General features: G+C 49.1%; 1 protein-coding gene across 8 annotated transcripts in view; it reads left to right on the top strand.

Annotated features, from left to right (window-relative positions):
* Positions 1–27,493, top strand: part of ADCYAP1R1 (ADCYAP receptor type I) — a 279,625-nt gene that overhangs the window by 92,332 nt on the left and 159,800 nt on the right. For all 8 annotated transcript variants that reach the window (XM_056518828.1, XM_056518825.1, XM_056518826.1 and 5 more), the window contains exon 2: positions 1,343–1,511. In XM_056518828.1, the coding sequence (XP_056374803.1) occupies positions 1,461–1,511 (51 nt within the window). In that variant the 5' untranslated portion in view covers positions 1,343–1,460. The remainder of the gene's footprint in view (positions 1–1,342; positions 1,512–27,493) is intronic.

The raw sequence follows: 27,493 nt of genomic DNA, 5'->3' as shown, positions 1-27,493 counted from the left end.
CAAGGGTGTTACCTCCAGCTCATGGGTGTTACCTTCAGCTCAAAGGTGTTACCTCCAGCTCATGGGTGTTACCTCCAGCTCATGGGTGTTACCTCCAGCTCATGGGTGTTACCTCCAGCTCATGGGTGTTACTTCCACCATCTGGGTGTTAACTTCAGCTCATGGGTGATACCTCCACCTTGTGGATGTTACCTCCAGCTCATGGGTGTCACCCCCCACCTTGTGGGTCTAACCTTTAGCTTTTGGGGGTGTTACTTCAAAAGCTCATTGGGTGTTACCTCCAGTTAATGGATGTTACCTCCAGCTCATGGGTGTCACTTTCAGCTTGTGTGTGCTACCTCTAGCTTATGGGTGTCTCCCCCATCTTACAGGTCTTACTTTTAGCTTTTGGGGGCGTTACTTAAAAGGCTCATGGGTGTTACCTCCAGCTTGTTGGTGTTACCTCCAGCTCATGGGTGTTACCTCCAGCTTGTGGGTGTTACCTCCAGCTCATGGGTGTTACCTCCAGCTTGTGGGTTTTACCTCCAGCTCATGGGTGTCACTTCCAGCCTGTGAGTGCTATGTCCAGCATGTGTTACTTCAAGCTCATGGGTTTCATCTCCACCTTGTGGGTGTTACCCCCACAGCTTGTTTTGTCCCACAGCAATAAATCAGCTGTCTGTTAAAGGGGTACTCGGCCCCTAGACATCTTATCCCCTTTCTCCCTGCTGCACCCGGCGTTCGTTTGGAGTGTCGGGAGCAACGCCGGAGGCTTGTGACAATACAGCCGCACCCCATTCGTGATGTCATGGCCACGCCCCCTAATGCAAGTCTATGGAAGGGGCGTGGTGTCACGAGTGGGGCGTGGCCGTAATGTCACGAGCCTCCACTCCACATCGACAGTCATTCAGCACGGAGCAAAGTTCGCTCCGTGCCCCAAATGTCTGAGGTGCTGCAGCCGAGATCGCGGGGGCCCCCAGTGGCGGGTTTCCTTGGGATCAGATGTCTTATCCCATATGCTTTAGATAGGGGATAAGATGTCTAGGGGCGGAGTACCCCTTTAATTTCCTTTGTTATACACTTGTATTTGACAGATGCACACGTCATGTGACATCACCAGTATGTACGTATAATGTCCTGTGTATAACTACGCATGGATTTAAGTATTTCACAACTAATACTTCATGTCTCGTCCCTCACAGACATTTCTCCTTCGGCTTTTTGAAAAGAAAAAAAAAAAAAGAATAATTCACAATTTTCTATGGTTCAATTTCCGTGTAATTTCCCAGGCAGAGATCCAATTGTGTTGATATAATTTTTCCCACTATTTCTTCTAACCCTCTTCTTCTTCTATTTGTTACAGAGCCCTGGACTGAAATCCGAAGCTTTTGTCGTGCAGATTTTTTTATTTTATTTTTTTTTTTATTATTTACTGAGAACTGAACGGAGTCATTCAAGGCAAATCTTCACACAAGAGAAAAATGGAGACAATTTTCAGGCTGTGCCTACTGCTCACTGTGGCGTCCTCTCTGGTAGGTTTTATCATTTTCTGTTTTCTGTAGCTTACGTTTCTACTGTGCTGTGTAGACTGAGACAGGGTAAGCAGAGTCAGTTTATTATCATTAAAATACGGGGTCAGAAGAGGGTGGGGTCACTAGAATCATCTAATTATTCATAAAGGGTGGAGTCAGCAAAGTCATCTCCTTTTCATTTGAGGGCATGGTCAGAAGAGTAATCTTATTATCACTAACCCCTTCATGACCCAGCATGACCCTCCTCAGATTGTACAATTATATTTGGGCTTCCTAAAGTTGTATTTTTTTATTGGCGCACTTTTATTTTATCATATATTGTATTATGGAGCCAGCAATAATTTTTTTGAAGTTCACATTACAGTAAATCTGACATGGAAACTTTATTCCATGGATCAGTATGATTCCAATGATACCAAATTTGGATAATTTTTCTTTCGTTTTATGGTAAAAAAAAAAACAACAAATAGAAAACTTGAAAAAGAAAACCAAAAGTTTGTTAATTGCCGTGTTCTGAGCCCTATATATTTTTTTTTTTTTTTCACCTACGGAGCTGTGTTAGGGTTTGTTTTTTGCGCCATGAGCTGAAGTTTTTTAATGATACTACTTTTGCGTATATGTGACTTTTTAATCACTGTTAATTATGTTTTTATGGGACATGATGAGACCTAAAATCAACAATTTTGGTGTTTGGAATTTTTACTTGCGTTCACGTTGTTTACTGTGCAGGATCTGGAACGTCATATTTTAACAGTTCAGACAATTACGCACGAGGCGATACCAAGTATGTGTTTTACTTGAAAAATAGAAAAAAGGGGGTGAGTTGAATTTTTATTGGGGGTTTATATTTTTTTTAAACATTTTGAGCCCCCCTCCCCAGGGGCCTACCTTATCAGCTGATGACAGGGAGCCTGTCTGCTTCAGTGGGTGGAGCGATCGCTTGGTGGGAGAGATCTATCTGCAACTAATGCAACAGCTGTAGGCACCCTGACTGAAAACCACAGGTCTTTTAAATGGATGCAGCTCATTTATGTTTCAATGGGTGGGGTGGCTGATGTGTGGGAGGGAGCAAAATGAAATTATGGGATTTGTAGGCAAAGAAGAAAACTCAAGCAGGAAATACCAGTTCACAAAAAGCTAGCCACAGTGTTATGGTATCTCACAACATAGCCATTTAGCCCCAAGACAAGTGCAGATCCTTCTTAAGCATGTCCAGGTACGTTCTAAAATCACCTTATGGTGGATAACCCCTTTAAGCCATCATTAGCTGTTATTGCATTACATTGTTCTATGTTAACGGCACTCGATTACTAAGAGGGCTACTCAGCCCCTAAACATCTTGCCCTCAAAAGGATAGGGGATATAAGATGTATGATTGCGGGACCCAACTAGCAGGCCCGAACCATATTCTCCTTTACATACCGCTACTTCATTATCATAAGATGGAGGAGTCAGCAGAGTCATCTCATTATCATTAGAGGGCGGAGTCAGCAGAGTCATCTCATTATCATTAGAGGGTGGGGTCAGCAGAGTCATCTCATTATCATTAGAGGGCGGAGTCAGCAGAGTCATCTCATTATCATTAGAGGGCAGGGTCAGCAGAGTCATCTCATTATCATTAGAGGGCGAGGTCAGCAGAGTCCTCTCATTATCATTAGAGGGCGAGGTCAGCAGAGTCCTCTCATTATCATTAGAGGGCGGGGTCAGCAGAGTCATCTCATTATCATTAGAGGGTGGGGTCAGCAGAGTCATCTCATTATCATTAGAGGGCGGAGTCAGCAGAGTCATCTCATTATCATTAGAGGGCAGGGTCAGCAGAGTCATCTCATTATCATTAGAGGGCGAGGTCAGCAGAGTCCTCTCATTATCATTAGAGGGCGGGGTCAGCAGAGTCATCTCATTATCATTAGAGGGCAGGGTCAGCAGAGTCATCTCATTATCATTAGAGGGCGAGGTCAGCAGAGTCCTCTCATTATCATTAGAGGGTGGGGTCAGCAGAGTCATCTCATTATCATTAGAAGGCGAGGTCTGGAAAGTCATGTTATTATCATTAGAGGGCGGGGTAAGAAGAGTTATCTCATTATCATTAGAAGGCGGGGTCAATAGAGTCATCACATTATCATTAGAGGGCGTGGTGAGTAGAGTCATCTCATCATTAGAGGGCAGGGACAGCAGAGTCATCTCATCATTAGAGGGCGGGGTCAGGAGAGTCATCTCATCATTAGAGGGCGGGGTCAGGAGAGTCATCTCATCATTAGAGGGCAGGGACAGCAGAGTCATCTCATCATTAGAGGGCGGGGTCAGGAGAGTCATCTCATCATTAGAGGGCAGGGACAGCAGAGTCATCTCATCATTAGAGGGCGGGGTCAGGAGAGTCATCTCATCATTAGAGGGCAGGGTCAGCAGAGTCATCTCATCATTAGAGGGCGGGGTGTCTCCTTAGCATAGGCCATCAATAGCTATTGTATGACTTGTAATGACTGAATGATCAATAAAGCTCTTTCAATAAATAAATAAATAAAAAAATCTCATCATTAGAGTGCGGGGTCAGCAGAGTCATCTCATCATTAGAGGGAGGGGACAGCAGAGTCATCTTATCATTAGAGGGCGGGAACTGCAGAGTCATCTCATCATTAGAGGGTGGGGTCAGCAGAGTCATCTCATCATTAGAGAGCGAGGACAGCAGAGTCATCTCATCATTGAAGGGCAGGGACAGCAGAGTCATCTCATCATTAGAGGGAGGGGACAGCAGAGTCATCTCATCATTAGACAGCGGGGACAGCAGAGTCACCTCATCATTAAAGGGCAGGGACAGCAGAGTCATCTCATCATTAGAGGGCGGGTACAGCAGAGTCATCTCATCATTAGAGGGCGGGGAGAGCAGAGTCATCTCATCATTAAAGGGCAGGGACAGCAGAGTCGTCTCATCATTAGAGGGCAGGGACAGCAGAGTCATCTCATCATTAGAGGGCGGGGTCAGCAAAGTCATCTCATCATTAGAGGGTGGGGACAGCAGAGTCATCTCATCATTAGAGGGCGGGGACAGCAGAGTCATCTCATCATTAGAGAGCGGGGACAGCAGAGTTATCTCATCATTAGAGGGCGGGGTCAGCAGAGTCATCTCATCATTAGAGGGCGGGGACAGCAGAGTCATCTCATCATTAGAGGGTGGGGTCAGCAGAGTCATCTCATCATTAGAGGAAGGGGTCAGCAGAGTCATCTCATCCTTAGAGAGTGGGAACAGCAGAGTCATCTCATCCTTAGAGGGCGGGGTCAGCAGAGTCATCTCATCATTAGAGGGAGGGGACAGCAGAGTCATCTCATCATTAGAGGGCGGGGTCAGCAGATTCATCTTATCATTAGAGGGCGGGGTCAGCAGAGTCATCTCATCATTAGAGGGCGGGTACAGCAGAGTCATCTCATCATTAGAGGGCGGGGACAGCAGAGTCATCTCATCATTAGAGGGAGGGGACAGCAGAGTCATCTTATCATTAGAGGGCGGGGACAGCAGAGTAATCTCATCATTAGAGGGAGGGGACAGCAGAGTCATCTTATCATTAGAGGGCGGGGACAGCAGAGTCATCTCATCATTAGAGGGCGGGGACAGCAGAGTCATCTCATCCTTAGAGGGTGGGGTCAGCAGAGTCATCTCATCATTAGAGGGAGGGGTCAGCAGAGTCATCTCATCCTTAGAGGGTGGGGTATCTCCTTAGCATAGGCCATCAAGAGATGATTTCAGGGAGTCCCCATGAGAATAAACAAGCTGTACAGTGACACCAATTAGGATGTGGTGGTGCCTGGTACTGCAGCTTATCACCTTCAGCAATTTAATATAGTTGATAGGAGGGCCTGATGTTACAAAACTACAACTCCCAGCATGCCCGGACAGCCAACGGCTGTCCGGGCATGATGGGAGTTGTAGTTTTGAAACATCCCCTAAAACTGTACACAGTAGTTTTCTTTGCCTATCCTCCCCCCCTCCCGATCGTCTGGTGCCGCAGTAATCACGGCGTATGAATCGGCTCTTTCCCGGCTGGATTACGCATTTCTTTGGTTTTTTCAACCTATGCCCCGCTGTTTTTTTTTCTATGGACGTTCAGGGTGGAAGTGCGGCAATGATATTTCATTAACCCCGGAATGCCATTCTTTTAGGTTGCAAAAGGCTCACGAAGTAAAAAAAGAAAATTCGAAAATCGTGAGTCATAAATTTGGCTCCGTGTTGGAAGCGAATAATAAACTCGACTGCAATGCAGGTGTTTTAACAGGCAGCGATAATTCACAGGGATCTGTTTCCATAGATATCGCTCGGTTTATATAACTCCACAGGGAGGGGGACGTCAGGACAGGTAGCGGTTGTAGTGACTGTGGTGAGATGGGTTCAAAGTACGGTAAAAGAGACACCCCTGTGTTACTGCTATAGATGGATATATTTTATAGTAGTTATATTCTTGTATATAGGAGCAGTATTATAGTAGTTATATTCTTGTATATAGGGACAGTATTATAGTAGTTATATTCTTGTATATAGGAGCAGTATTATAGTAGTTATATTCTTGTATATAGGAGGCAGTATTATAGTAGTTATATTCTTGTATATAAGAGCAGTATTATAGTAGTTATATTCTTGTATATATGAGCAGTATTATAGTAGTTATATTCTTGTATATAGGGAGCAGTATTATAGTAGTTATATTCTTGTATATAGGAGCAGTATTATAGTAGTTATATTCTTGTATATAGGAGCAGTATTATAGTAGTTATATTCTTGTATATAGGAGCAGTATTATAGTAGTTATATTCTTGTATATAGGAGCAGTATTATAGTAGTTATATTCTTGTATATAGGAGCAGTATTATAGTAATTATATTCTTGTATATAGGAGCAGTATTATAGTAGTTATATTCTTGTATATAGGAGCAGTATTATATTAGTTATATTCTTGTATATAGGAGGAGTATTATAGTAGTTATATTCTTGTATATAGGAGCAGTATTATAGTAGTTATATTCTTGTATATAGGGAGCAGTATTATAGTAGTTATATTCTTGTATATAGGGGCAGTTTTATAGTAGTTATATTCTTGTATATAGGAGCAGTATTATAGTAGTTATATTCTTGTATATAGGGAGCAGTATTATAGTAGTTATATTCTTGTATATAGGAGCAGTATTATAGTAGTTATATTCTTGGATATAGGAGCAGTATTATAGTAGATATATTATTGTATATAGGAGGCAGTATTATAGTAGTTATATTCTTGTATATAGGAGCAGTATTATAGTAGTTATATTCTTGTATATAGGAGCAGTATTATAGTAGTTATATTCTTGTATATAGGAGCAGTATTATAGTAGTTATATTCTTGTATATAGGAGCAGTATTATAGTAGTTATATTCTTGCACATAGGAGCAATATTATAGTAGTTATATTCTTGTATATAGGAGCAGTATTATAGTAGTTATATTCTTGTATATAGGAGCAGTATTATAGTAGCTATGTTCTTGTATATAGGAGGCAGTATTATAGTAGTTATATTCTTGTATATAGGAGCAGCATTATAGTAGTTATATTCTTGTATATAGGAGCAGTATTATAGTAATTATATTCTTGTATATAGGAGCAGTATTATAGTAGTTATATTCTTGTATATAGGAGCAGTATTATAGTAGTTATATTCTTGTATATAGGAGGAGTATTATAGTAGTTATATTCTTGTATATAGGAGCAGTATTATAGTAGTTATATTCTTGTATATAGGGAGCAGTATTATAGTAGTTATATTCTTGTATATAGGGGCAGTTTTATAGTAGTTATATTTTTGTATATAGGAGCAGTATTATATTAGTTATATTCTTGTACATATGAGCAGTATTATAGTAGTTATATTCTTGTATATAGGAGCTGTCACGATGCCGGCTGGCAGGAGGTGGATCCTCTGTGCCAGAGAGGGATTGGCGTGGACCGTGCTAGTGGACCGGTTCTAAGTCACTACTGGTTTTCACCAGAGCCCGCCGCAAAGCGGGATGGTCTTGCTGCGGCGGTAGTGACCAGGTCGTATCCACTAGCAACGGCTCAACCTCTCTGGCTGCTGAAGATAGGCGCGGTACAAGGGAGTAGACAGAAGCAAGGTCGGACGTAGCAGAAGGTCGGGGGCAGGCGGCAAGGTTCGTAGTCAGGGTGGATAGCAGAAGTTCTGGTACACAGGCTTTGGACACACAAAACGCTTTCACTGGCACAAGGCAACAAGATCCGGCAAGGGAGTGCATGGGAGGAGGTCAGATATAGTCAGGGACCAGGTGGAAGCCAATTAAGCTAATTGGGCCAGGCACCAATCATTGGTGCACTGGCCCTTTAAGTCTCAGGGAGCTGGCGCGCGCGCGCCCTAGAGAGCGGAGCCGCGCGCGCCAGCACATGACAGCAGGGGACGGGAACGGGTAAGTGACCTGGGATGCGATTCGCGAGCGGGCGCGTCCCGCTGTGCGAATCGTATCCCCGACGGCCATGACAGTGCAGCGCTCCCGGTCAGCGGGACCGACCGGGGCGCTGCGGAGAGAGAGACGCCGTACGCGCTCCGGGGAGGAGCGGGGACCCGGAGCGCTAGGCGTAACAGTACCCCCCCCTTAGGTCTCCCCTTCTCTTTGTCCGGTAACTGCCCCCCCTGGGATGAGGACACCGGGAAAGGATGGAGGGATTCCTCAACGGCAGGCAGTACAGCAGGAGTGGGAATGGGGAGGGAGGGCAGAGGGCGAGGCCTGGCACGGGGCAGTGTGACACCAGGACGAGGGCCACGAGGAGGCACCGAGGCTTGACTGACTGGACTGGGAGGGGGGGAGAGGCACTTCTTAAGGCGGGCAGAGTCCATAACGACCTTAGGGAGACCGGATACAGGAGGAACCACAGGGTCACGGCAGGGAGTACTGGGAACCGGTTTAAGGCAGTCCTTGAAGCAAGAGGTACCCCAGCTCTTGATCTCCCCTGAGGACCAATCCAGGGTTGGGGAATGGTGTTGAAGCCAGGGTAGTCCAAGGAGAATTTCAGAAGTGCAATTGGAGAGGACCAAAAACTCAATTTTCTCATGATGAGGTCCGATGCACATTAGGAGGGGCTCCGTGCGGAAACGCACGGTGCAATCCAACCTGGCTCCGTTGACCGCGGAAATGTGGAGTGGCTTGACAAGACGGGTCACCGGGATGCGGAATTTATTCACCAAGGACTCCCGAATAAAATTCCCAGAGGCACCAGAGTCCAGGCAGGCCACGGCTGAGAGGGAAGAGCTGGCTGAAGAAGAAATCCGTACAGGCACCGTGAGACGTGGAGAAGCCGACTTAGCATCAAGAGACGCCACACCCACGAGAGCTGGGTGCGAGCGTGCGTTTCCCAGACGTGGAGGACGGATAGGGCAATCCACCAAAAAATGTTCGGTACTGGCACAGTACAGACAAAGATTCTCTTCCTCACGGCGATTCCTCTCTTCCAGGGTCAGGCGAGACCGATCCACTTGCATGGCCTCCTCGGCGGGAGGCCTAGGCGCAGATTGCAATGGAGACTGTGGGAGAGGTGTCCAGAGATCTAAGTCTTTTTCCTGGCGGAGCTCTTGATGCCTCTCAGAAAAACGCATGTCAATGCGAGTGGCTAGATGAATGAGTTCATGCAGATTAGCAGGAGTATCTCGTGCGGCCAGAACATCTTTAATGTTGCTGGATAGGCCTTTTTTAAAGGTCGCGCAGAGGGCCTCATTATTCCAGGAAAGTTCAGAAGCAAGAGTACGGAATTGTATGGCGTACTCGCCAACGGAAGAATTACCCTGGACCAGGTTCAGCAGGGCAGTCTCAGCAGAAGAGGCTCGGGCAGGTTCCTCAAAGACACTTCGAATTTCCGAGAAGAAGGAGTGTACAGAGGCAGTGACGGGGTCATTGCGGTCCCAGAGCGGTGTGGCCCATGACAGGGCTTTTCCAGACAAAAGGCTGACTACGAAAGCCACCTTAGACCTTTCAGTAGGAAACTGGTCCGACATCATCTCCAAGTGCAGGGAACATTGCGAAAGAAAGCCACGGCAAAACTTAGAGTCCCCATTAAATTTGTCCGGCAAGGACAGGCGGAGGCTAGGAGTGGCCACTCGCTGCGGAAGGGGTGCAGGAGCTGGCGGAGGAGATGATTGCTGCTGAAGTTGCGACTGAAGTTGCTGCACAATGGTGAATACTTCCGACAGCTGGTGGGTTAGATGGGCGATCTGTCGGGATTGCTGGGCGACCACCGTGGTGATATCAGAGATATAAGGCAGAGGGATGTCAGCGGGATCCATGGCCGGATCTACTGTCACGATGCCGTCTGGCAGGAGGTGGATCCTCTGTGCCAGAGAGGGATTGGCGTGGACCGTGCTAGTTGACCGGTTCTAAGTCACTACTGGTTTTCACCAGAGCCCGCCGCAAAGCGGGATGGTCTTGCTGCGGCGGTAGTGACCAGGTCGTATCCACTAGCAACGGCTCAACCTCTCTGGCTGCTGAAGATAGGCGCGGTACAAGGGAGTAGACAGAAGCAAGGTCGGACGTAGCAGAAGGTCGGGGGCAGGCGGCAAGGTTCGTAGTCAGGGTGGATAGCAGAAGTTCTGGTACACAGGCTTTGGACACACAAAACGCTTTCACTGGCACAAGGCAACAAGATCCGGCAAGGGAGTGCATGGGAGGAGGTCAGATATAGTCAGGGACCAGGTGGAAGCCAATTAAGCTAATTGGGCCAGGCACCAATCATTGGTGCACTGGCCCTTTAAGTCTCAGGGAGCTGGCGCGCGCGCGCCCTAGAGAGCGGAGCCGCGCGCGCCAGCACATGACAGCAGGGGACGGGAACGGGTAAGTGACCTGGGATGCGATTCGCGAGCGGGCGCGTCCCGCTGTGCGAATCGTATCCCCGACGGCCATGACAGTGCAGCGCTCCCGGTCAGCGGGACCGACCGGGGCGCTGCGGAGAGAGAGACGCCGTACGCGCTCCGGGGAGGAGCGGGGACCCGGAGCGCTAGGCGTAACAGGAGCAGTATTATAGTAGATATATTATTGTATATAGGAGCAGTATTATAGTAGATATATTATTGTATATAGGAGCAGTATTATAGTAGTTATATTCTTGTATATAGGGGCAGTATTATAGTAGTTATATTCTTGTATATAGGAGCAGTATTATATTAGTTATATTCTTGTATATAGAAGCAGTATTATAGTAGTTATATTCTTGTATATAGGAGAAGTATTATAGTAGATATATTATTGTATATAGGAGCAGTATTATAGTAGATATATTATTGTATATAGGAGCAGTATTATAGTAGTTATATTCTTGTATATAGGGGCAGTATTATAGTAGTTATATTCTTGTATATAGGAGCAGTATTATAGTAGTTATATTCTTGTATATAGGAGCAGTATTATAGTAGTTATATTCTTGCACATAGGAGCAGTATTATAGTAGTTATATTCTTGGGGAGGAGGTTACAAGTTTTTCATACCTGTATATAGGGATTTTGTCCATTCTTCTCTGCAGATCCTCTCAGCTCTGTCAGGTTGGATGAGGGCCCTTGGTGGAAGCCATTTTCAGGTCTCTCCAGAGATGTTATATTGGGTTTGGGCTCTAGCTGGGCCACTCAATGATATTTACAGAGTTGTCCCTAAGCTGCTCTTGTGTTGTCTTGTCTTGGCTGTGTGCTTAGGGTCATTGGGGGAGATTTATCAAAACCTGTGTAAAGGAAAAGTGGACCCGTTGTCCATAGCAACCAATCAGATCGCTTCTTTCTTTTTTTTAAAAAGCCTTTGAAAAATGAAAGAAACAATCTGATTGGTTGCTATGGACAACTGGTCCACTTTTCCTTTACACTGGTTTTGATAAATCTCCCTCATTTACTAAGAGTGTTGTGTAGGTTTCTTTGTGGGTTTTAATTCCCTACAATTTATTTTCCACAGTATTTACTAAGAGTGTTTACTAAGGTATTCACTTCCCTACATTATGTGGAAACCTTAGTAAATATGTTGGGTTTTTGTGAAAATGTCGGGACCAGGCCCCTTTTCGGAGACCACGCCCCCTTTTCCCGCCGCCTAGCCCCTTTTTCGGGTTTTCTTAGCAAAATGGAGAGGTAGTCGGGGTTTTTTCAATTCTGCCGCAAATGCTGGCGCACATTCTGGCGCAATGCGACAGAATCTGGCGCACAACCCGACAAAAGATGTCAGGTTTGCAATAGTAAATGGAGGCCATTGTCTTGTTGGAAGGTGAACCTTCTGTCCGTTCTGAGGCCCAGAGCTCTAGATCAGCTTTCAATTAAGAATATCTCTGTACTTTTCTCCAGTCAGCTTTCCTTCAACCCTAACCAGTCTCTCTGTCTCTGCAGCATAATGCTGCCCCCACCATGATCACTGTAGGGATGGTATTGGGCAGGTGATGGGCAGTACCTGGTTTCCTCCAGACATGATGCTGCCCCCACCATGATCACTGTAGGGATGGTATTGGGCAGGTGATGGTCAGTGCCTGGTTTCCTCTATACATGATGCTGCCCCCACCATGATCACTGTAGGGATGGTATTGGGCAGGTGATGGGCAGTGCCTGGTTTCCTCCAGACATGATGCTGCCCCCACCATGATCACTGTAGGGATGGTATTGGGCAGGTGATGGACAGTACCTGGTTTCCTCCAGACATGATGCTGCCCCCACCATGATCACTGTAGGGATGGTATTGGGCAGGTGATAGGCAGTGCCTGGTTTCCTACAGACATGATGCTGCCCCCACCATGATCACTGTAGGGATGGTATTGGGTAGGTGATGGGCAGTGCCTGGTTTCCTCTAGACATGATGCTGTCCCCACAATGATCACTGTAGGGATGGTATTGGGCAGGTGATGGGCAGTACCTGGTTTCCTCCAGACATGATGCTGCCCCCACCATGATCACTGTAGGGATGGTATTGGGCAGGTGATGGGCAGTACCTGGTTTACTCCAGACATGATGCTGCCCCCACCATGATCACTGTAGGGATGGTATTGGGCAGGTGATGGGCAGTGCCTGGTTTCCTCCAGACATGATGCTGCCCCCACCATGATCACTGTAGGGATGGTATTGTGCAGGTGATGGGCAGTGCCTGGTTTCCCCCCAGACATGATGCTGCCCCCACCATGATCACTGTAGGGATGGTATTGGGCAGGTGATGGGAGGTGCCTGGTTTCCTCCAGACATGATGCTGCCCCCACCATGAATACTGTAGGGATGGTATTGGGCAGGTGATGGGCAGTGCCTGGTTTCCTCCAGACATGATGCTGCCCCCACCATGATCACTGTAGGGATGGTATTGGGCAGGTGATGGGCAGTACCTGGTTTCCTCCAGACATGATGCTGCCCCCACCATGATCACTGTAGGGATGGTATTGGGCAGGTGATGGGCAGTGCCTGGTTTCCTCTAGACATGATGCTATCCCCACCATGATCACTGTAGGGATGGTATTGGGCAGGTGATGGACAGTGCCTGGTTTCCCCCAGACATGATGCTGCCCCCACCATGATCACTGTAAGGTTGTATTGGGCAGGTGATGGGCAGTGCCTGGTTTCCCCCAGACATGATGTTGCCCCCACCATGATCACTGTAGGGATGGTATTGGGCAGGTGAAGGGCAGTACCTGGTTTCCTCCAGACATGATGCTGCCCCCACCATGATCACTGTAGGGATGGTATTGGGCAGGTGATGGACAGTGCCTGGTTTCCCCCAGACATGATGTTGCCCCCACCATGATCACTGTAGGGATGGTATTGGGCAGGTGATGGGCAGTGCCTGGTTTCCTCCAGACATGATGCTGCCCCCACCATGATCACTGTAGGGATGGTATTGTGCAGGTGATGGGCAGTGCCTGGTTTCCCCCCAGACATGATGCTGCCCCCACCATGATCACTGTAGGGATGGCATTGGGCAGGTGATGGGAGGTGCCTGGTTTCCTCCAGACATGATGCTGCCCCCACCATGAATACTGTAGGGATGGTATTGGGCAGGTGATGGGCAGTGCCTGGTTTCCTCCAGACATGATGCTGCCCCCACCATGATCACTGTAGGGATGGTATTGGGCAGGTGATGGGCAGTACCTGGTTTCCCCCAGACATGATGCTGCCCCCACCATGATCACTGTAGGGATGGTATTGGGCAGGTGATGGGCAGTGCCTGGTTTCCTCTATACATGATGCTGCCCCCACCATGATCACTGTAGGGATGGTATTGGGCAGGTGATGGGCAGTGCCTGGTTTCCTACAGACATGATGCTGCCTCCACCATGATCACTGTAGGGATGGTATTGGGCAGGTGATGGGCAGTGCCTGGTTTCCTACAGACATGATGCTGCCCCCACCATAATCACTGTAGGGATGGTATTGGGTAGGTGATGGGCAGTGCCTGGTTTCCTCTAGACATGATGCTGTCCCCACAATGATCACTGTAGGGATGGTATTGGGCAGGTGATGGGCAGTACCTGGTTTCCTCCAGACATGATGCTGCCCCCACCATGATCACTGTAGGGATGGTATTGGGCAGGTGATGGGCAGTACCTGGTTTCCTCCAGACATGATGCTGCCCCCACCATGATCACTGTAGGGATGGTATTGGGCAGGTGATGGGCAGTGCCTGGTTTCCTCTAGACATGATGCTATCCCCACCATGATCACCGTAGGGATGGTATTGGGCAGGTGATGGACAGTGCCTGGTTTCCCCCAGACATGATGCTGCCCCCACCATGATCACTGTAAGGTTGTATTGGGCAGGTGATGGGCATTGCCTGGTTTCCCCCAGACATGATGTTGCCCCCACCATGATCACTGTAGGGATGGTATTGGGCAGGTGAAGGGCAGTACCTGGTTTCCTCCAGACATGATGCTGCCCCCACCATGATCACTGTAGGGATGGTATTGGGCAGGTGATGGACAGTGCCTGGTTTCCCCCAGACATGATGTTGCCCCCACCATGATCACTGTAGGGATGGTATTGGGCAGGTGATGGGCAGTGCCTGGTTTCCTCCAGACATGATGCTGCCCCCACCATGATCACTGTAGGGATGGTATTGTGCAGGTGATGGGCAGTGCCTGGTTTCCCCCCAGACATGATGCTGCCCCCACCATGATCACTGTAGGGATGGTATTGGGCAGGTGATGGGAGGTGCCTGGTTTCCTCCAGACATGATGCTGCCCCCACCATGAATACTGTAGGGATGGTATTGGGCAGGTGATGGGCAGTGCCTGGTTTCCTCCAGACATGATGCTGCCCCCACCATGATCACTGTAGGGATGGTATTGGGCAGGTGATGGGCAGTGCCTGGTTTCCTACAGACATGATGCTGCCCCCACCATGATCACTGTAGGGATGGTATTGGGTAGGTGATGGGCAGTGCCTGGTTTCCTCTAGACATGATGCTGTCCCCACAATGATCACTGTAGGGATGGTATTGGGCAGGTGATGGGCAGTACCTGGTTTCCTCCAGACATGATGCTGCCCCCACCATGATCACTGTAGGGATGGTATTGGGCAGGTGATGGGCAGTACCTGGTTTACTCCAGACATGATGCTGCCCCCACCATGATCACTGTAGGGATGGTATTGGGCAGGTGATGGGCAGTGCCTGGTTTCCTCCAGACATGATGCTGCCCCCACCATGATCACTGTAGGGATGGTATTGTGCAGGTGATGGGCAGTGCCTGGTTTCCCCCCAGACATGATGCTGCCCCCACCATGATCACTGTAGGGATGGTATTGGGCAGGTGATGGGAGGTGCCTGGTTTCCTCCAGACATGATGCTGCCCCCACCATGAATACTGTAGGGATGGTATTGGGCAGGTGATGGGCAGTGCCTGGTTTCCTCCAGACATGATGCTGCCCCCACCATGATCACTGTAGGGATGGTATTGGGCAGGTGATGGGCAGTACCTGGTTTCCTCCAGACATGATGCTGCCCCCACCATGATCACTGTAGGGATGGTATTGGGCAGGTGATGGGCAGTGCCTGGTTTCCTCTAGACATGATGCTATCCCCACCATGATCACTGTAGGGATGGTATTGGGCAGGTGATGGACAGTGCCTGGTTTCCCCCAGACATGATGCTGCCCCCACCATGATCACTGTAAGGTTGTATTGGGCAGGTGATGGGCAGTGCCTGGTTTCCCCCAGACATGATGTTGCCCCCACCATGATCACTGTAGGGATGGTATTGGGCAGGTGAAGGGCAGTACCTGGTTTCCTCCAGACATGATGCTGCCCCCACCATGATCACTGTAGGGATGGTATTGGGCAGGTGATGGACAGTGCCTGGTTTCCCCCAGACATGATGTTGCCCCCACCATGATCACTGTAGGGATGGTATTGGGCAGGTGATGGGCAGTGCCTGGTTTCCTCCAGACATGATGCTGCCCCCACCATGATCACTGTAGGGATGGTATTGTGCAGGTGATGGGCAGTGCCTGGTTTCCCCCCAGACATGATGCTGCCCCCACCATGATCACTGTAGGGATGGCATTGGGCAGGTGATGGGAGGTGCCTGGTTTCCTCCAGACATGATGCTGCCCCCACCATGAATACTGTAGGGATGGTATTGGGCAGGTGATGGGCAGTGCCTGGTTTCCTCCAGACATGATGCTGCCCCCACCATGATCACTGTAGGGATGGTATTGGGCAGGTGATGGGCAGTACCTGGTTTCCCCCAGACATGATGCTGCCCCCACCATGATCACTGTAGGGATGGTATTGGGCAGGTGATGGGCAGTGCCTGGTTTCCTCTATACATGATGCTGCCCCCACCATGATCACTGTAGGGATGGTATTGGGCAGGTGATGGGCAGTGCCTGGTTTCCTACAGACATGATGCTGCCTCCACCATGATCACTGTAGGGATGGTATTGGGCAGGTGATGGGCAGTGCCTGGTTTCCTACAGACATGATGCTGCCCCCACCATAATCACTGTAGGGATGGTATTGGGTAGGTGATGGGCAGTGCCTGGTTTCCTCTAGACATGATGCTGTCCCCACAATGATCACTGTAGGGATGGTATTGGGCAGGTGATGGGCAGTACCTGGTTTCCTCCAGACATGATGCTGCCCCCACCATGATCACTGTAGGGATGGTATTGGGCAGGTGATGGGCAGTACCTGGTTTCCTCCAGACATGATGCTGCCCCCACCATGATCACTGTAGGGATGGTATTGGGCAGGTGATGGGCAGTGCCTGGTTTCCTCTAGACATGATGCTATCCCCACCATGATCACCGTAGGGATGGTATTGGGCAGGTGATGGACAGTGCCTGGTTTCCCCCAGACATGATGCTGCCCCCACCATGATCACTGTAAGGTTGTATTGGGCAGGTGATGGGCATTGCCTGGTTTCCCCCAGACATGATGTTGCCCCCACCATGATCACTGTAGGGATGGTATTGGGCAGGTGAAGGGCAGTACCTGGTTTCCTCCAGACATGATGCTGCCCCCACCATGATCACTGTAGGGATGGTATTGGGCAGGTGATGGACAGTGCCTGGTTTCCCCCAGACATGATGTTGCCCCCACCATGATCACTGTAGGGATGGTATTGGGCAGGTGATGGGCAGTGCCTGGTTTCCTCCAGACATGATGCTGCCCCCACCATGATCACTGTAGGGATGGTATTGTGCAGGTGATGGGCAGTGCCTGGTTTCCCCCCAGACATGATGCTGCCCCCACCATGATCACTGTAGGGATGGTATTGGGCAGGTGATGGGAGGTGCCTGGTTTCCTCCAGACATGATGCTGCCCCCACCATGAATACTGTAGGGATGGTATTGGGCAGGTGATGGGCAGTGCCTGGTTTCCTCCAGACATGATGCTGCCCCCACCATGATCACTGTAGGGATGGTATTGGGCAGGTGATGGGCAGTGCCTGGTTTCCTCCAGACATGATGCTGCCCCCACCATGAATATTGTAGGGATGGTATTGGGCAGGTGATGGGCAGTGCCTGGTTTCCTCCAGACATGATGCTGCCCCCACCATGATCACTGTAGGGATGGTATTGGGCAGGTGATGGGCAGTGCCTGGTTTCCTCCAGACATGATGCTGCCCCCACCATGAATACTGTAGGGATGGTATTGGGCAGGTGATGGGCAGTGCCTGGTTTCCTCCAGACATGATGCTGCCCCCACCATGATCACTGTAGGGATGGTATTGGGCAGGTGATGGGCAGTACCTGGTTTCCCCCAGACATGATGCTGCCCCCACCATGATCACTGTAGGGATGGTATTGGGCAGGTGATGGTCAGTACCTGGTTTCCCCCTGACATGATGCTGCCCCCACCATGATCACTGTAGGGATGGTATTGGGCAGGTGATGGGCAGTGCCTGGTTTCCTCCAGACATGATGCTGCCCCCACTATGATCACTGTAGGGATGGTATTGGGCAGGTGATGGGCAGTGCCTGCTTTCCCCTCAGACATGATGCTGCCCCCACCATGATCACTGTAGGGATGGTATTGGGCAGGTGATGGGCAGTGCCTGGTTTCCTCTATACATGATGCTGCCCCCACCATGATCACTGTAGGGATGGTATTGGGCAGTTGATGGGCAGTGCCTGGTTTCCTCCAGACATGATGCTGCCCCCACCATGATAACTGTAGGGATGGTATTGGGCAGGTGATGGGAGGTGCATGGTTTTCCCCAGACATGATACTGCCCCCACCATGATCACTGTAGGGATGGTATTGGGCAGGTGATGGGCAGTGCCTGGTTTCCCCCAGACATGATGCTGCCCCCACCATGATCACTGTAGGGATGGTATTGGGCAGGTGATGGGCAGTGCCTGGTTTCCTCCAGACATGATGCTGCCCCCACCATGATAACTGTAGGGATGGTATTGGGCAGGTGATGGGAGGTGCCTGGTTTCCCCCAGACATGATACTGCCCCCACCATGATCACTGTAGGGATGGTATTGGACAGGTGATGGGCAGTACCTGGTTTCCTACAGACATGATGCTGCCCCCACCATGATCACTGTAGGGATGGTATTGGGCAGGTGATGGGCAGTGCCTGGTTTCCTCCAGACATGATGATGCCCCCACCATGAATACTGTAGGGATGGTATTGGGCAGGTGATGGGCCAACGGCTGTCCGGGCATGCTGGGAATTGAAGTTTTGCAACATCTGGAGGGCCACAGTTTAAGACCAATGATTTAGAGCCATCATTTTTCTCCTGTACATATTACATCACTCCGATGGGGGAGAGCAGATAACATAGTAAAACATTTCTTTACAATAAGACGGATTTATAGTAAAATAATTTGTATTTCACATATTTCCGCCATTCATGTTGGTATCACCTGTGACTGGAATTCCTCTTCAAGGTGACTCTGAATTGCGGGTGATTCATCTTGTGATGTTTCAGACGTACGTTCGGCGCTCTCTCCATTGTGAATGGAATGTGCGGCTCATTGAAAGAAATACTGATTCACTGCGCAAGAGAATCGACAGAAAAGAATCGAAAGAAAAGAGGACCCAGAACATAGTGACCCATTTACAGCCTAACCGGGACACGAAAGAATTGGAAATCATCATACAAAAAGGACAAATAAATTACAATGTATACAAGGGATAGGTTAGGGAGGAATTGGGTACAGATGGACTCGAGCCCGCTTCATACCGGGTGGACCCCAGCTGATTCCTATAGCTGGGGGCTGGCGTTAATAGCTGACATGCGGCGATCGGCGCGGGCGGCTATTAACCCTTTAGATCGCCGCTGTCAATGTTGACAGCGGCGTCAAACAGGACATTTAAACCATCCCTGGTGGTCCAGTGGGGTGGATGCCCCCCCCCCCCTGCAGCACGATCACGGGGAGGGGGGGGGGGGGGGGGCGATCCACTGCAGAGGTAGCCAGCGAGCTTACCTCTCCTGCTGCGGCTATCCCGGCTCTGTGATTCATCATGGCTGAACCAGGCTTTATCAATCAGGTGCAGAGCACACAGATCAATGTGGTTCTATGAAATTACATTGATCTGTATGAGGAATCTACTGATTCCTCCTAAAGGTCCCCTAAGGGGACTAAAAGTGTAAAGAAAAAAGGTAAATTAAAAATTAAAAAAAACAGCAATTAACCTCTTCCATATTAAAAGTTTGAATCAACCCCCTTTTCCCAAATTCCATGTGTATAAATGTCCGAACTATAAAAATATGTTAATTAAACCGCACTGTCAATGGCGTACACGTAAAAAAATTTCAAAGTACAAAATTGCGTATTTTTGGTCACTTTGTATACCCTAAAAAAAATGTATAAAAAGCGATCAAAAAGTCTGATCAAAACAAAAATGGTACCGATAAAAACTTCAGATCACGGCACAAAAAAATTAGCCCTCATAACGCCCCACTCGTTGCTGACACCTCTGTCGCTGTCAGGAACTGTCCAGAGCAGGAGAGGTTTGCTATCGGATTTTCCTACTCTGGACAGTTCCTGACAGGGACAAAGGTGTCAGTAGAGAGCACTGTGGTCAGACTGGAAAGAACTACACAACTACACAACTTCCTGTGGAGCATACAGCAGCCGATATGTACTGGAAGGATTAAGATTTTTAATTAGAAGTAATTTACAAATCTGTTTACATTTCTGCTGTGAGTTGATTTAAAAAGTAAAAAAAAAGTTTGGAGTACCCCTTTACCAGTCTATTTTTTCCTACTGCAGATAGGCCAGAGGGGGGAGGCTCCTGCTGCAGCTAGTTGTCTTATAGCCCAACAATTGATAGTGAGGACGAAGAGGGGGGACATAGTTTGCCTCCTGAGATAAATTGAGAAAATTAAATTTTTAATATTATACAACTTATGACTAATGGATGGAAGGGTGTCTATTCTTTGTTTTTTAAATGTTATATTTAGTGTTACTTTTAAGGGGTCCTCCACTATCCACGGTATAGGGAAAAGATGATCACGCGGGTTTGACCATTCTGATCTCAGGAATGGAGGCGGTGACTCTCCAATGGGAATGGAATGGCAGTCTGGCATACCCACTACTCTTACATTCGTTGTCTATGGGACTGCAGAATATTGCCAAGCAGGGCCGATCTGTTCTGAAGGGGGGCTGAGGACCACCATTCTCCAGATCATACACATAACAGCCTCTACATAATGTACGGTACCCATAGCCAGAGTGGGTCCCCATAGCCAGAGTCCCTAGGACGTAGGGATTCCTGTCATGTAGTCTACCTCTTGTTGCCTTTATTCCAGCTCATAGACCAGTAATTTATATAAAGGTAATGTAAATACAGTAATATATATGTAAATAAATGGTTAGTTCCATAGCGTTGCAGGACCTGCGGGTCACATGACTAGGTAAACTCTATGGTATTAAGCTTAAGGACCTTTGGAGGCCCTGTGACGTAAGCAATCCCATTACTCTCTGTAATGGTGAGTGACGGATGTTCGGACCAATCAGATTCGCCACGCCCCCTGCCCATATAAGGGAGCGGCGGCCATCTTCTCTCTCTCTTGCTCCTGTACTACTGACGTGGAAAGACCTGTACAGAAACTAACGCAGTGAGTTAGGCCCGAGCCTTGCGGCAACGGCTGAGTAATCCAGAATATAGAGTATATCAATTACCAGACACTCTGCAGCATCACCGAACCTGATATAACCCCTAAATCCAAAGGGATCTGCAAATATCTACCCTAAATTCAGAGACTGTCTAAATAGCAAGGTCCGCAACAACTGTCAGTCACCTATTAATATAAGGACTGTTTGTACGAGACTGTTACTGTGCCTTGGATGTATAGCAAGCACTTAAGTAAAGTTGTTCAAGTTCAATCTCCTTGTGGACCTTCAGTCATTTCATGCACCTATCGTCACTGGGAAGGGCGGCGATAGGCCAGAGCATTACCTCAGCATACTAGCACTCAGCCTGGCGTCACAAACTATAGGGTTAACATTACCCCTCATATACCGATACTATACCACCACTACCATACACCCCCCAAGGGCTACCACAAAGCCTTTTTGGCGTTGCACGATTCGGGTGTGTGCCTGCTATTGCCACAAGTGAAAGTGTACTCCCACCATAAGAAGTGAACTTTATTAATGTACTGAGATTTCTACTCCGGAGTAAGGGGTTGCGCACATGGTGCTGTGTAGAGGAAGTGCGCATGTAAAGTAAGGGGGGAGGTGAACAGTACAGCGGAGCTTCAAGTTAGTGCGGGACATCCCGGCGCACGTGATCCAGAGACCCCGCCCACCGAAGCTCTCGGTGCCGCGGCGGCCATTTGTCGGAGCCTAGTGCCAGGAACCAATAAGGAAAGACAGCTCAGCGCGGGAAAAGGCGCAGAGTGCGACAACCGGCTGGAAGCTGTGAGGAACCGGAACAGTACGGGACTCTGAGACATCAGATTGCCGAATTGAAGTCCCGCATAGAGTCGCTTCAGCTGCCGATCAACGCACTCAAATTTCAATTAAAGGCTGTTGAGTTTCAGGTCACCGCTCTCAAATTTGAAATCTACGCTCTCAAGTTCCAGATTAAAGAACAACTGCACATTTCTTTGGGATCTAGGAATCCAAAATCTATTTAAAGGGCCAGCGTACCAAATACATAGATGTCAGAACCTGCAGCCCTACGGTCCCCGCCTGAACAGCAAGGGGGCGATGCTCCAGTGGCCCCACCAGTGGGGTCTCCACCCCAAGCCAGAAGAATGTTGCCGCCTTCACCAACGCTCTCGACCTCACAAGGACATGCTCTGCCTGTGATGCCAGCAAGACCTCCAGCACAGGCGGAACAGGACCCAACCAGTTCACCTTCAGTCTCCCCCTATGTGTTGGGAGCCCCAGTCGCTGCACCTGTCTTCTTAGGGAATCCTGTGCTTCCCACCTACAGTGGTGACCCTTTTACATTAAGAGACTTTAAAGAAAAATTCAACAGCCTCTTTGGATTTTATGCACTTCCCCCTCATCAACAGGTACAGCTGCTTCTGGGACAACTCCAGGGACCCGCCTTGGAAGAAATTTGCACCTGGCCAGCGGCTGATAAGGCCACAGTGGGACAGATTTTTGAAGGACTTTCTCAAGTGTTTGAATCTCATTCTCCCTCGGAGGTACGCCTCCGACTCTATGAACGACCCCATAAGCCAGGTGAGACCCTCCGAGCATATGCAGTGGCTTTGCAGAGCACATTAGAGGCGGTACAGAAGTTGGACGGCATCACGCCCGATCAGGGCAACTGAGTACTGATGGACCGTTTTATAGAAGGGGCGCTAAACAAATGGGACAAGGCCCAACTTAGGATGCTGGCCGTGCAAAATCCCGACATGGCTTTCCCAGCTTTTAAGAGACTCGCGGTTAAAGTGATAGAGTCAGGACCTCAGACAGAGGAGATTAGTGTCCCCGCTGCTGAATCTACGGGGCCCGTGCCCCAGCCGCCTGTCCCTTTTCAATCTGCCCCACCAACACCTTCTTCTAGTCCTTGGACAGCTGACTTACAAGACATTAAACAAGACATTGAACAGTTAGCCAAGGCCTTTAAAGAAATGGCGGTACAGCCAAATCCTCCTAGATCTGCAACACCACCACCTAAGAAGGCTGACCCTCGCCCTGTTACTCCATCTAGTATCCCTCCTGTGAGACCACCTGGGAGTCAGAGACCCGTCTGTAGCTATTGTAACAAGAATGGACACTGGAAGAGCCAATGCTGGGCTTTAAATTGAACACTGCTAAGCTGGGAGTTCTTGAACAGTGTTGGGCCTCCCAGTTGGCCAACTATTATTTCAACATTAAGTACCGCAGCGGAAAAACCAATGTTAATGCGGATGTACTTTCTCGCATGGCCCCGGGAGAAGCACCTCCTGCTGAAGATGTGTGGGAAAATGTAGAAATGCCTCCCTTCTACCGATGGTACGTGAGCCAGAACGCTCTAACTGCCCAGGCAGGTGACGGACCTGAATCTCCCAAAGTCTCTGAAGATCTGTCCACCTGGAAGACACTTCAGGATGAAAGCAGAGTTATCGGGGACCTCCTCGACTATTGCCGCCACAAGAATGTGCCTACTCGGGTGCGCAAGGCCCACGTAGACTTTGAATTGAAGCGGCTGTGGTGGCAGAGAAATCGCCTGTTGCTGCACAAGGGGTTGGTCTACAGAAATTCCCTGGACCCAGTCTCAGGAGACCGCATACACCAGATTGTGGTCCCCAGGAGGGATGCAGCCATGGTTCTGAATGCCTATCATGATCAGTCCGGACACTTGGGGGTCCATAAGACAGAAATCACCGTCAGGAGGAGATTTTACTGGATTGGGATGTGGGGAGACATTGAGAAATGGTGTGCCGAGTGCTCCGTGTGCAACGTGATAAAGAACCCCCGGAGGGACGCAAGAGCCCCTTTGCATCCCATCTGTACAGAAAGGCCGAATAAAATTGTTGCCTTGGACCATGTGAAGCTGGCCTCCACTCGATCTGGCTATTGTCATGCTCTAACAATGGTGGATCATTATTCCAAGTGGGTGGTCGTGGTCCCCGTCAAGGATCTTACCCCCAAGACTGCTGCTCAGCTCTTCTATCGACATTGGATCCAACCTCTGGGGTGTCCCGAATCGGTCCTCACGGATCGGGGAACTGCCTTTGAAGCCCAGTTGTTCCAGGAACTTTGCCGGTTGCATGATTGCAAGAAGCTCCGGACAACGGCCTACCATCCCCAAGGGAATGGGCTCTGCGAGAGTATCAATCAAGTGTTCATCCAGATGCTCAGAGCAGCCTCTGTCTCGAAGCACGAAGAGTGGCCTCAGCTGTTGCCTGAACTCCTGGAAATTTACAGCAACACTGTTCACTGCTCTATGGGGTATACGCCCTTTTTCTTGATGATGGGCCGACACGGCCAATTGCCAAAGGATCGAACCTTCGGGCTTCAGGCACCTTTCAACAATTCTCCTCAGGCTTCCCAAGGTTGGGTGTCAGAGCATCGACGAAGAATTGAGGAAGCCAAGGACATCGTTGAGAAGAAAATGGGTGAAGTTCATGAACGCCAACAGAAAGATTATAATCGACATGCTTCGGCTCAGCCCTTGCAGCTTGGAGATAAAGTGTGGCTCAGAAAATTTCCTAGAACCCATAAATTGGACTCACTGTGGGAAACGGAGCCATACACCATTACTGTGGTTCCTTATCCTGAAACGGACGTGTACGAGATACAAAAAGACGGTTTCGAGCCACAGGTGGTTCACCGGAATAGGATAAAAGTGTGCCTGAAAGAAGATATGCTTGGCCCCTCCTCCTGCTATTTCTACTCCACCTCCACCAAGGCCAATGAGAGAATATGTGCCGGGAGAAGGAATTCATCCCACTATGGACGTTCCTTTGTTCCCATCTCAGCAGCCTACCATGTATTGGGGCATACCGTTCCCAGATCAATCCAGCCAGCCGCCACTGGTTGCACCACCCAGTCAGTTACCAGTAGCTGTTGCTCCCTGTCAACCACCATTGGTTGCTACACCCAACATCATTCCTGCTCCAGTAACTTCTCCAGATATTGATGCCACTACTCCACCTGTCTTAAGAGAACCCCTCAGTTCAACCGAAGATGTTGCTCCCGTTTCCAGCCCTCCAGCCGGTCCCTCAGGGACTGAAGTCTCTGAAGAATCCTCAAGTGAAGGAACTCCTGATGACTCTGAGGTGGTGTTGCGGCAGTCTCAAAGGACTACACAGGGCAAACTACCCATAAGGTACCAGGACTCACATTTAGTACCTGCACACATAGTACCTTTGATAACCCACTTCAATGCTCTGCCAATCACTTTTCAGTACCCTAGATTACTCACTTAAATGTATTACCTCAAAATTTCTCTAGTACATATATCAAAATAAATATCTCACTTAACCTCTTAAGGACGCAGGGCGTATGGATACGCCCTGCATTCCGAGTCCTTAAGGACGCAGGGCGTATCCATACGCCCGTGGGAATTCCGGTCCCCACCACTAGCCAGTTGGGGACCGGAGCCAGATGCCTGCTGAAATCGTTCAGCAGGCATCCCGGCATATCGCCCAGGGGGGTCATTATGCCCCACCATGTCGGCAATTCAGTCCAGCGATCTGCGGCGATTCCAGGTCAATCGGGTCTCCAGTGACCCGGTGACCCGGAATTACTGACTGTTCGGGCCGTCTCTGACGGCCCCGAACAGCCAGAGCCTGCAGGGGTGAGGTGGCACTGGTGCCACCTCACGATCGCCCTGATTCGTCGGCCGGATTACCGGCCGACTAATCAGGGCGCCTGCTGCGGGTCTCACTCCCGCACCCGCTCCGCCCCTCTTCCGGAGGGCATGAGCGAGTGCGGGAAGACGACCCCGGGTGCTGGGGACCCTGATCCCCGGCGTTCATGTTGGGATCGGGGCCCCAGGAGCGGCGGCGGCGGCGAGGGACAGTCCTGCGATGGAGCAGCAGCAGGAGGTGAGTTACAGCCTCCTGCTGTTGCTTAGCAACAGCTCCCAGCATGCAAATCGGGCATGCTGGGAGCTGTAGTTATGCAACAGCAGGAGGCAGACCACCACAACTCCCAGCATTCCCTTATGGGCATGCTGGGACTTATGGTTTTGCAACAGCTGGAGGCACATTTTTTCTATGGAAAAGTGTAACTTCAGCTGTTGTATAACTACAACTCCCAGCTTGCACAAACAGCTAAAGTGCATGCTGGGAGCTGTAGTGGTGCATCTGCTGGTTGCATAACTACAACTACCAGCATCCCCGTTGGCTGTCGGTGACTGCTGAGAGTTATAGTTTTGCACCAGCTGAAGGCACACTGGTTGTGAAACCCATTTTTTTTTTTTTACCTAACTCAGTGTTTCATGACTGGTGTGCCTCCAGCTGTTGCAAACTACAACTCCCAGCAGTCACCTTACACCATGCACCGTACATGCTGGGAGTTGTAGTTTTGCAACAACTGGAGGCACACTGGTTTTGAAACACTGAGTAAGGTCACAAACTCAGTGATACATAACCAGTGTGCCTACAGCTGTTGCAAAACTAAAACTCTCAGCTTGTACAGTCTGTCAGCGCATGCTGGGAGTTGTAGTTTTGCAACAGCTGGATGTCCCCCCCCCCCCAATGTGAATGTACAGGGTACACTCACATGGGCGGAGGATTACAGTAAGTATCGGGCTGCAAGTTTGAGTTGCAGCAAATTTTCTGCAACAGCTCAAACTGCCAGCGAGAAACTACTGTGAACCCCCGCCCGTGCGACTGTACCCTAAAAACACTACACTACACTAACACAAAAAATTAAATAAAAAGTTAAAAACACTACATATACACATACCCCTACACAGCCCCCCTCCCCTCCCCAATAAAAATGAAAAACGTCTGGTACGCCACGGTTTCCAAAACGGAGCCTCCAGCTGTTGCAAAACAACAACTCCCAGTATTGTCGGACAGCCGTTGACTGTCCAGGCATGCTGGGAGTTTTACAACAGCTGGAGGCACCCTGTTTGGGAATCACTGGCGTAGAATTCCCCTATGTCCACCCCTATGCAATCCCTAATTTAGGCCTCAAATGCGCATGGCGCTCTCACTTTGGAGCCCTGTCGTATTTCAAGGCAACAGTTAAGGGTCACATATGGGGTATCGCCGTACTCGGGAGAAATTGTGTTACAAATTTTGGGGGGTATTTTCTGCTTTTACCCTTTTTAAAAATGTAAAATTTTTTTTTTTTTTTTTTACATATGCAATAGTCGTGAAACGCCTGTAGGGTATTAAGGTTCACTTAACCCCTTGTTACATTCCCTGAGGGCTCTAGTTTCCAAAATGGTATGCCATGTGTTTTTTTTTTTGCTGTTCTGGCACCATAGGGGCTTCCTAAATGCGGCAAGCCCCCAGAGCAAAATTTGCTTTCAAAAAGACAAATGTGACTCCTTCTCTTCTGAGACCTGTAGTGCGCCAGTAGAGCACTTTTCACCCCCATATGGGGTGTTTTCTGAATCGGGAGAAGTTGGGGTTCAAATTTTGGGGGGTATTTTCTGC

The sequence above is a fragment of the Hyla sarda genome, chromosome 5 (assembly GCF_029499605.1).
Source record: "Hyla sarda isolate aHylSar1 chromosome 5, aHylSar1.hap1, whole genome shotgun sequence".
NCBI lineage: Eukaryota > Metazoa > Chordata > Amphibia > Anura > Hylidae > Hyla > Hyla sarda.
This window is presented reverse-complemented; position numbering and strand designations above follow the sequence as displayed.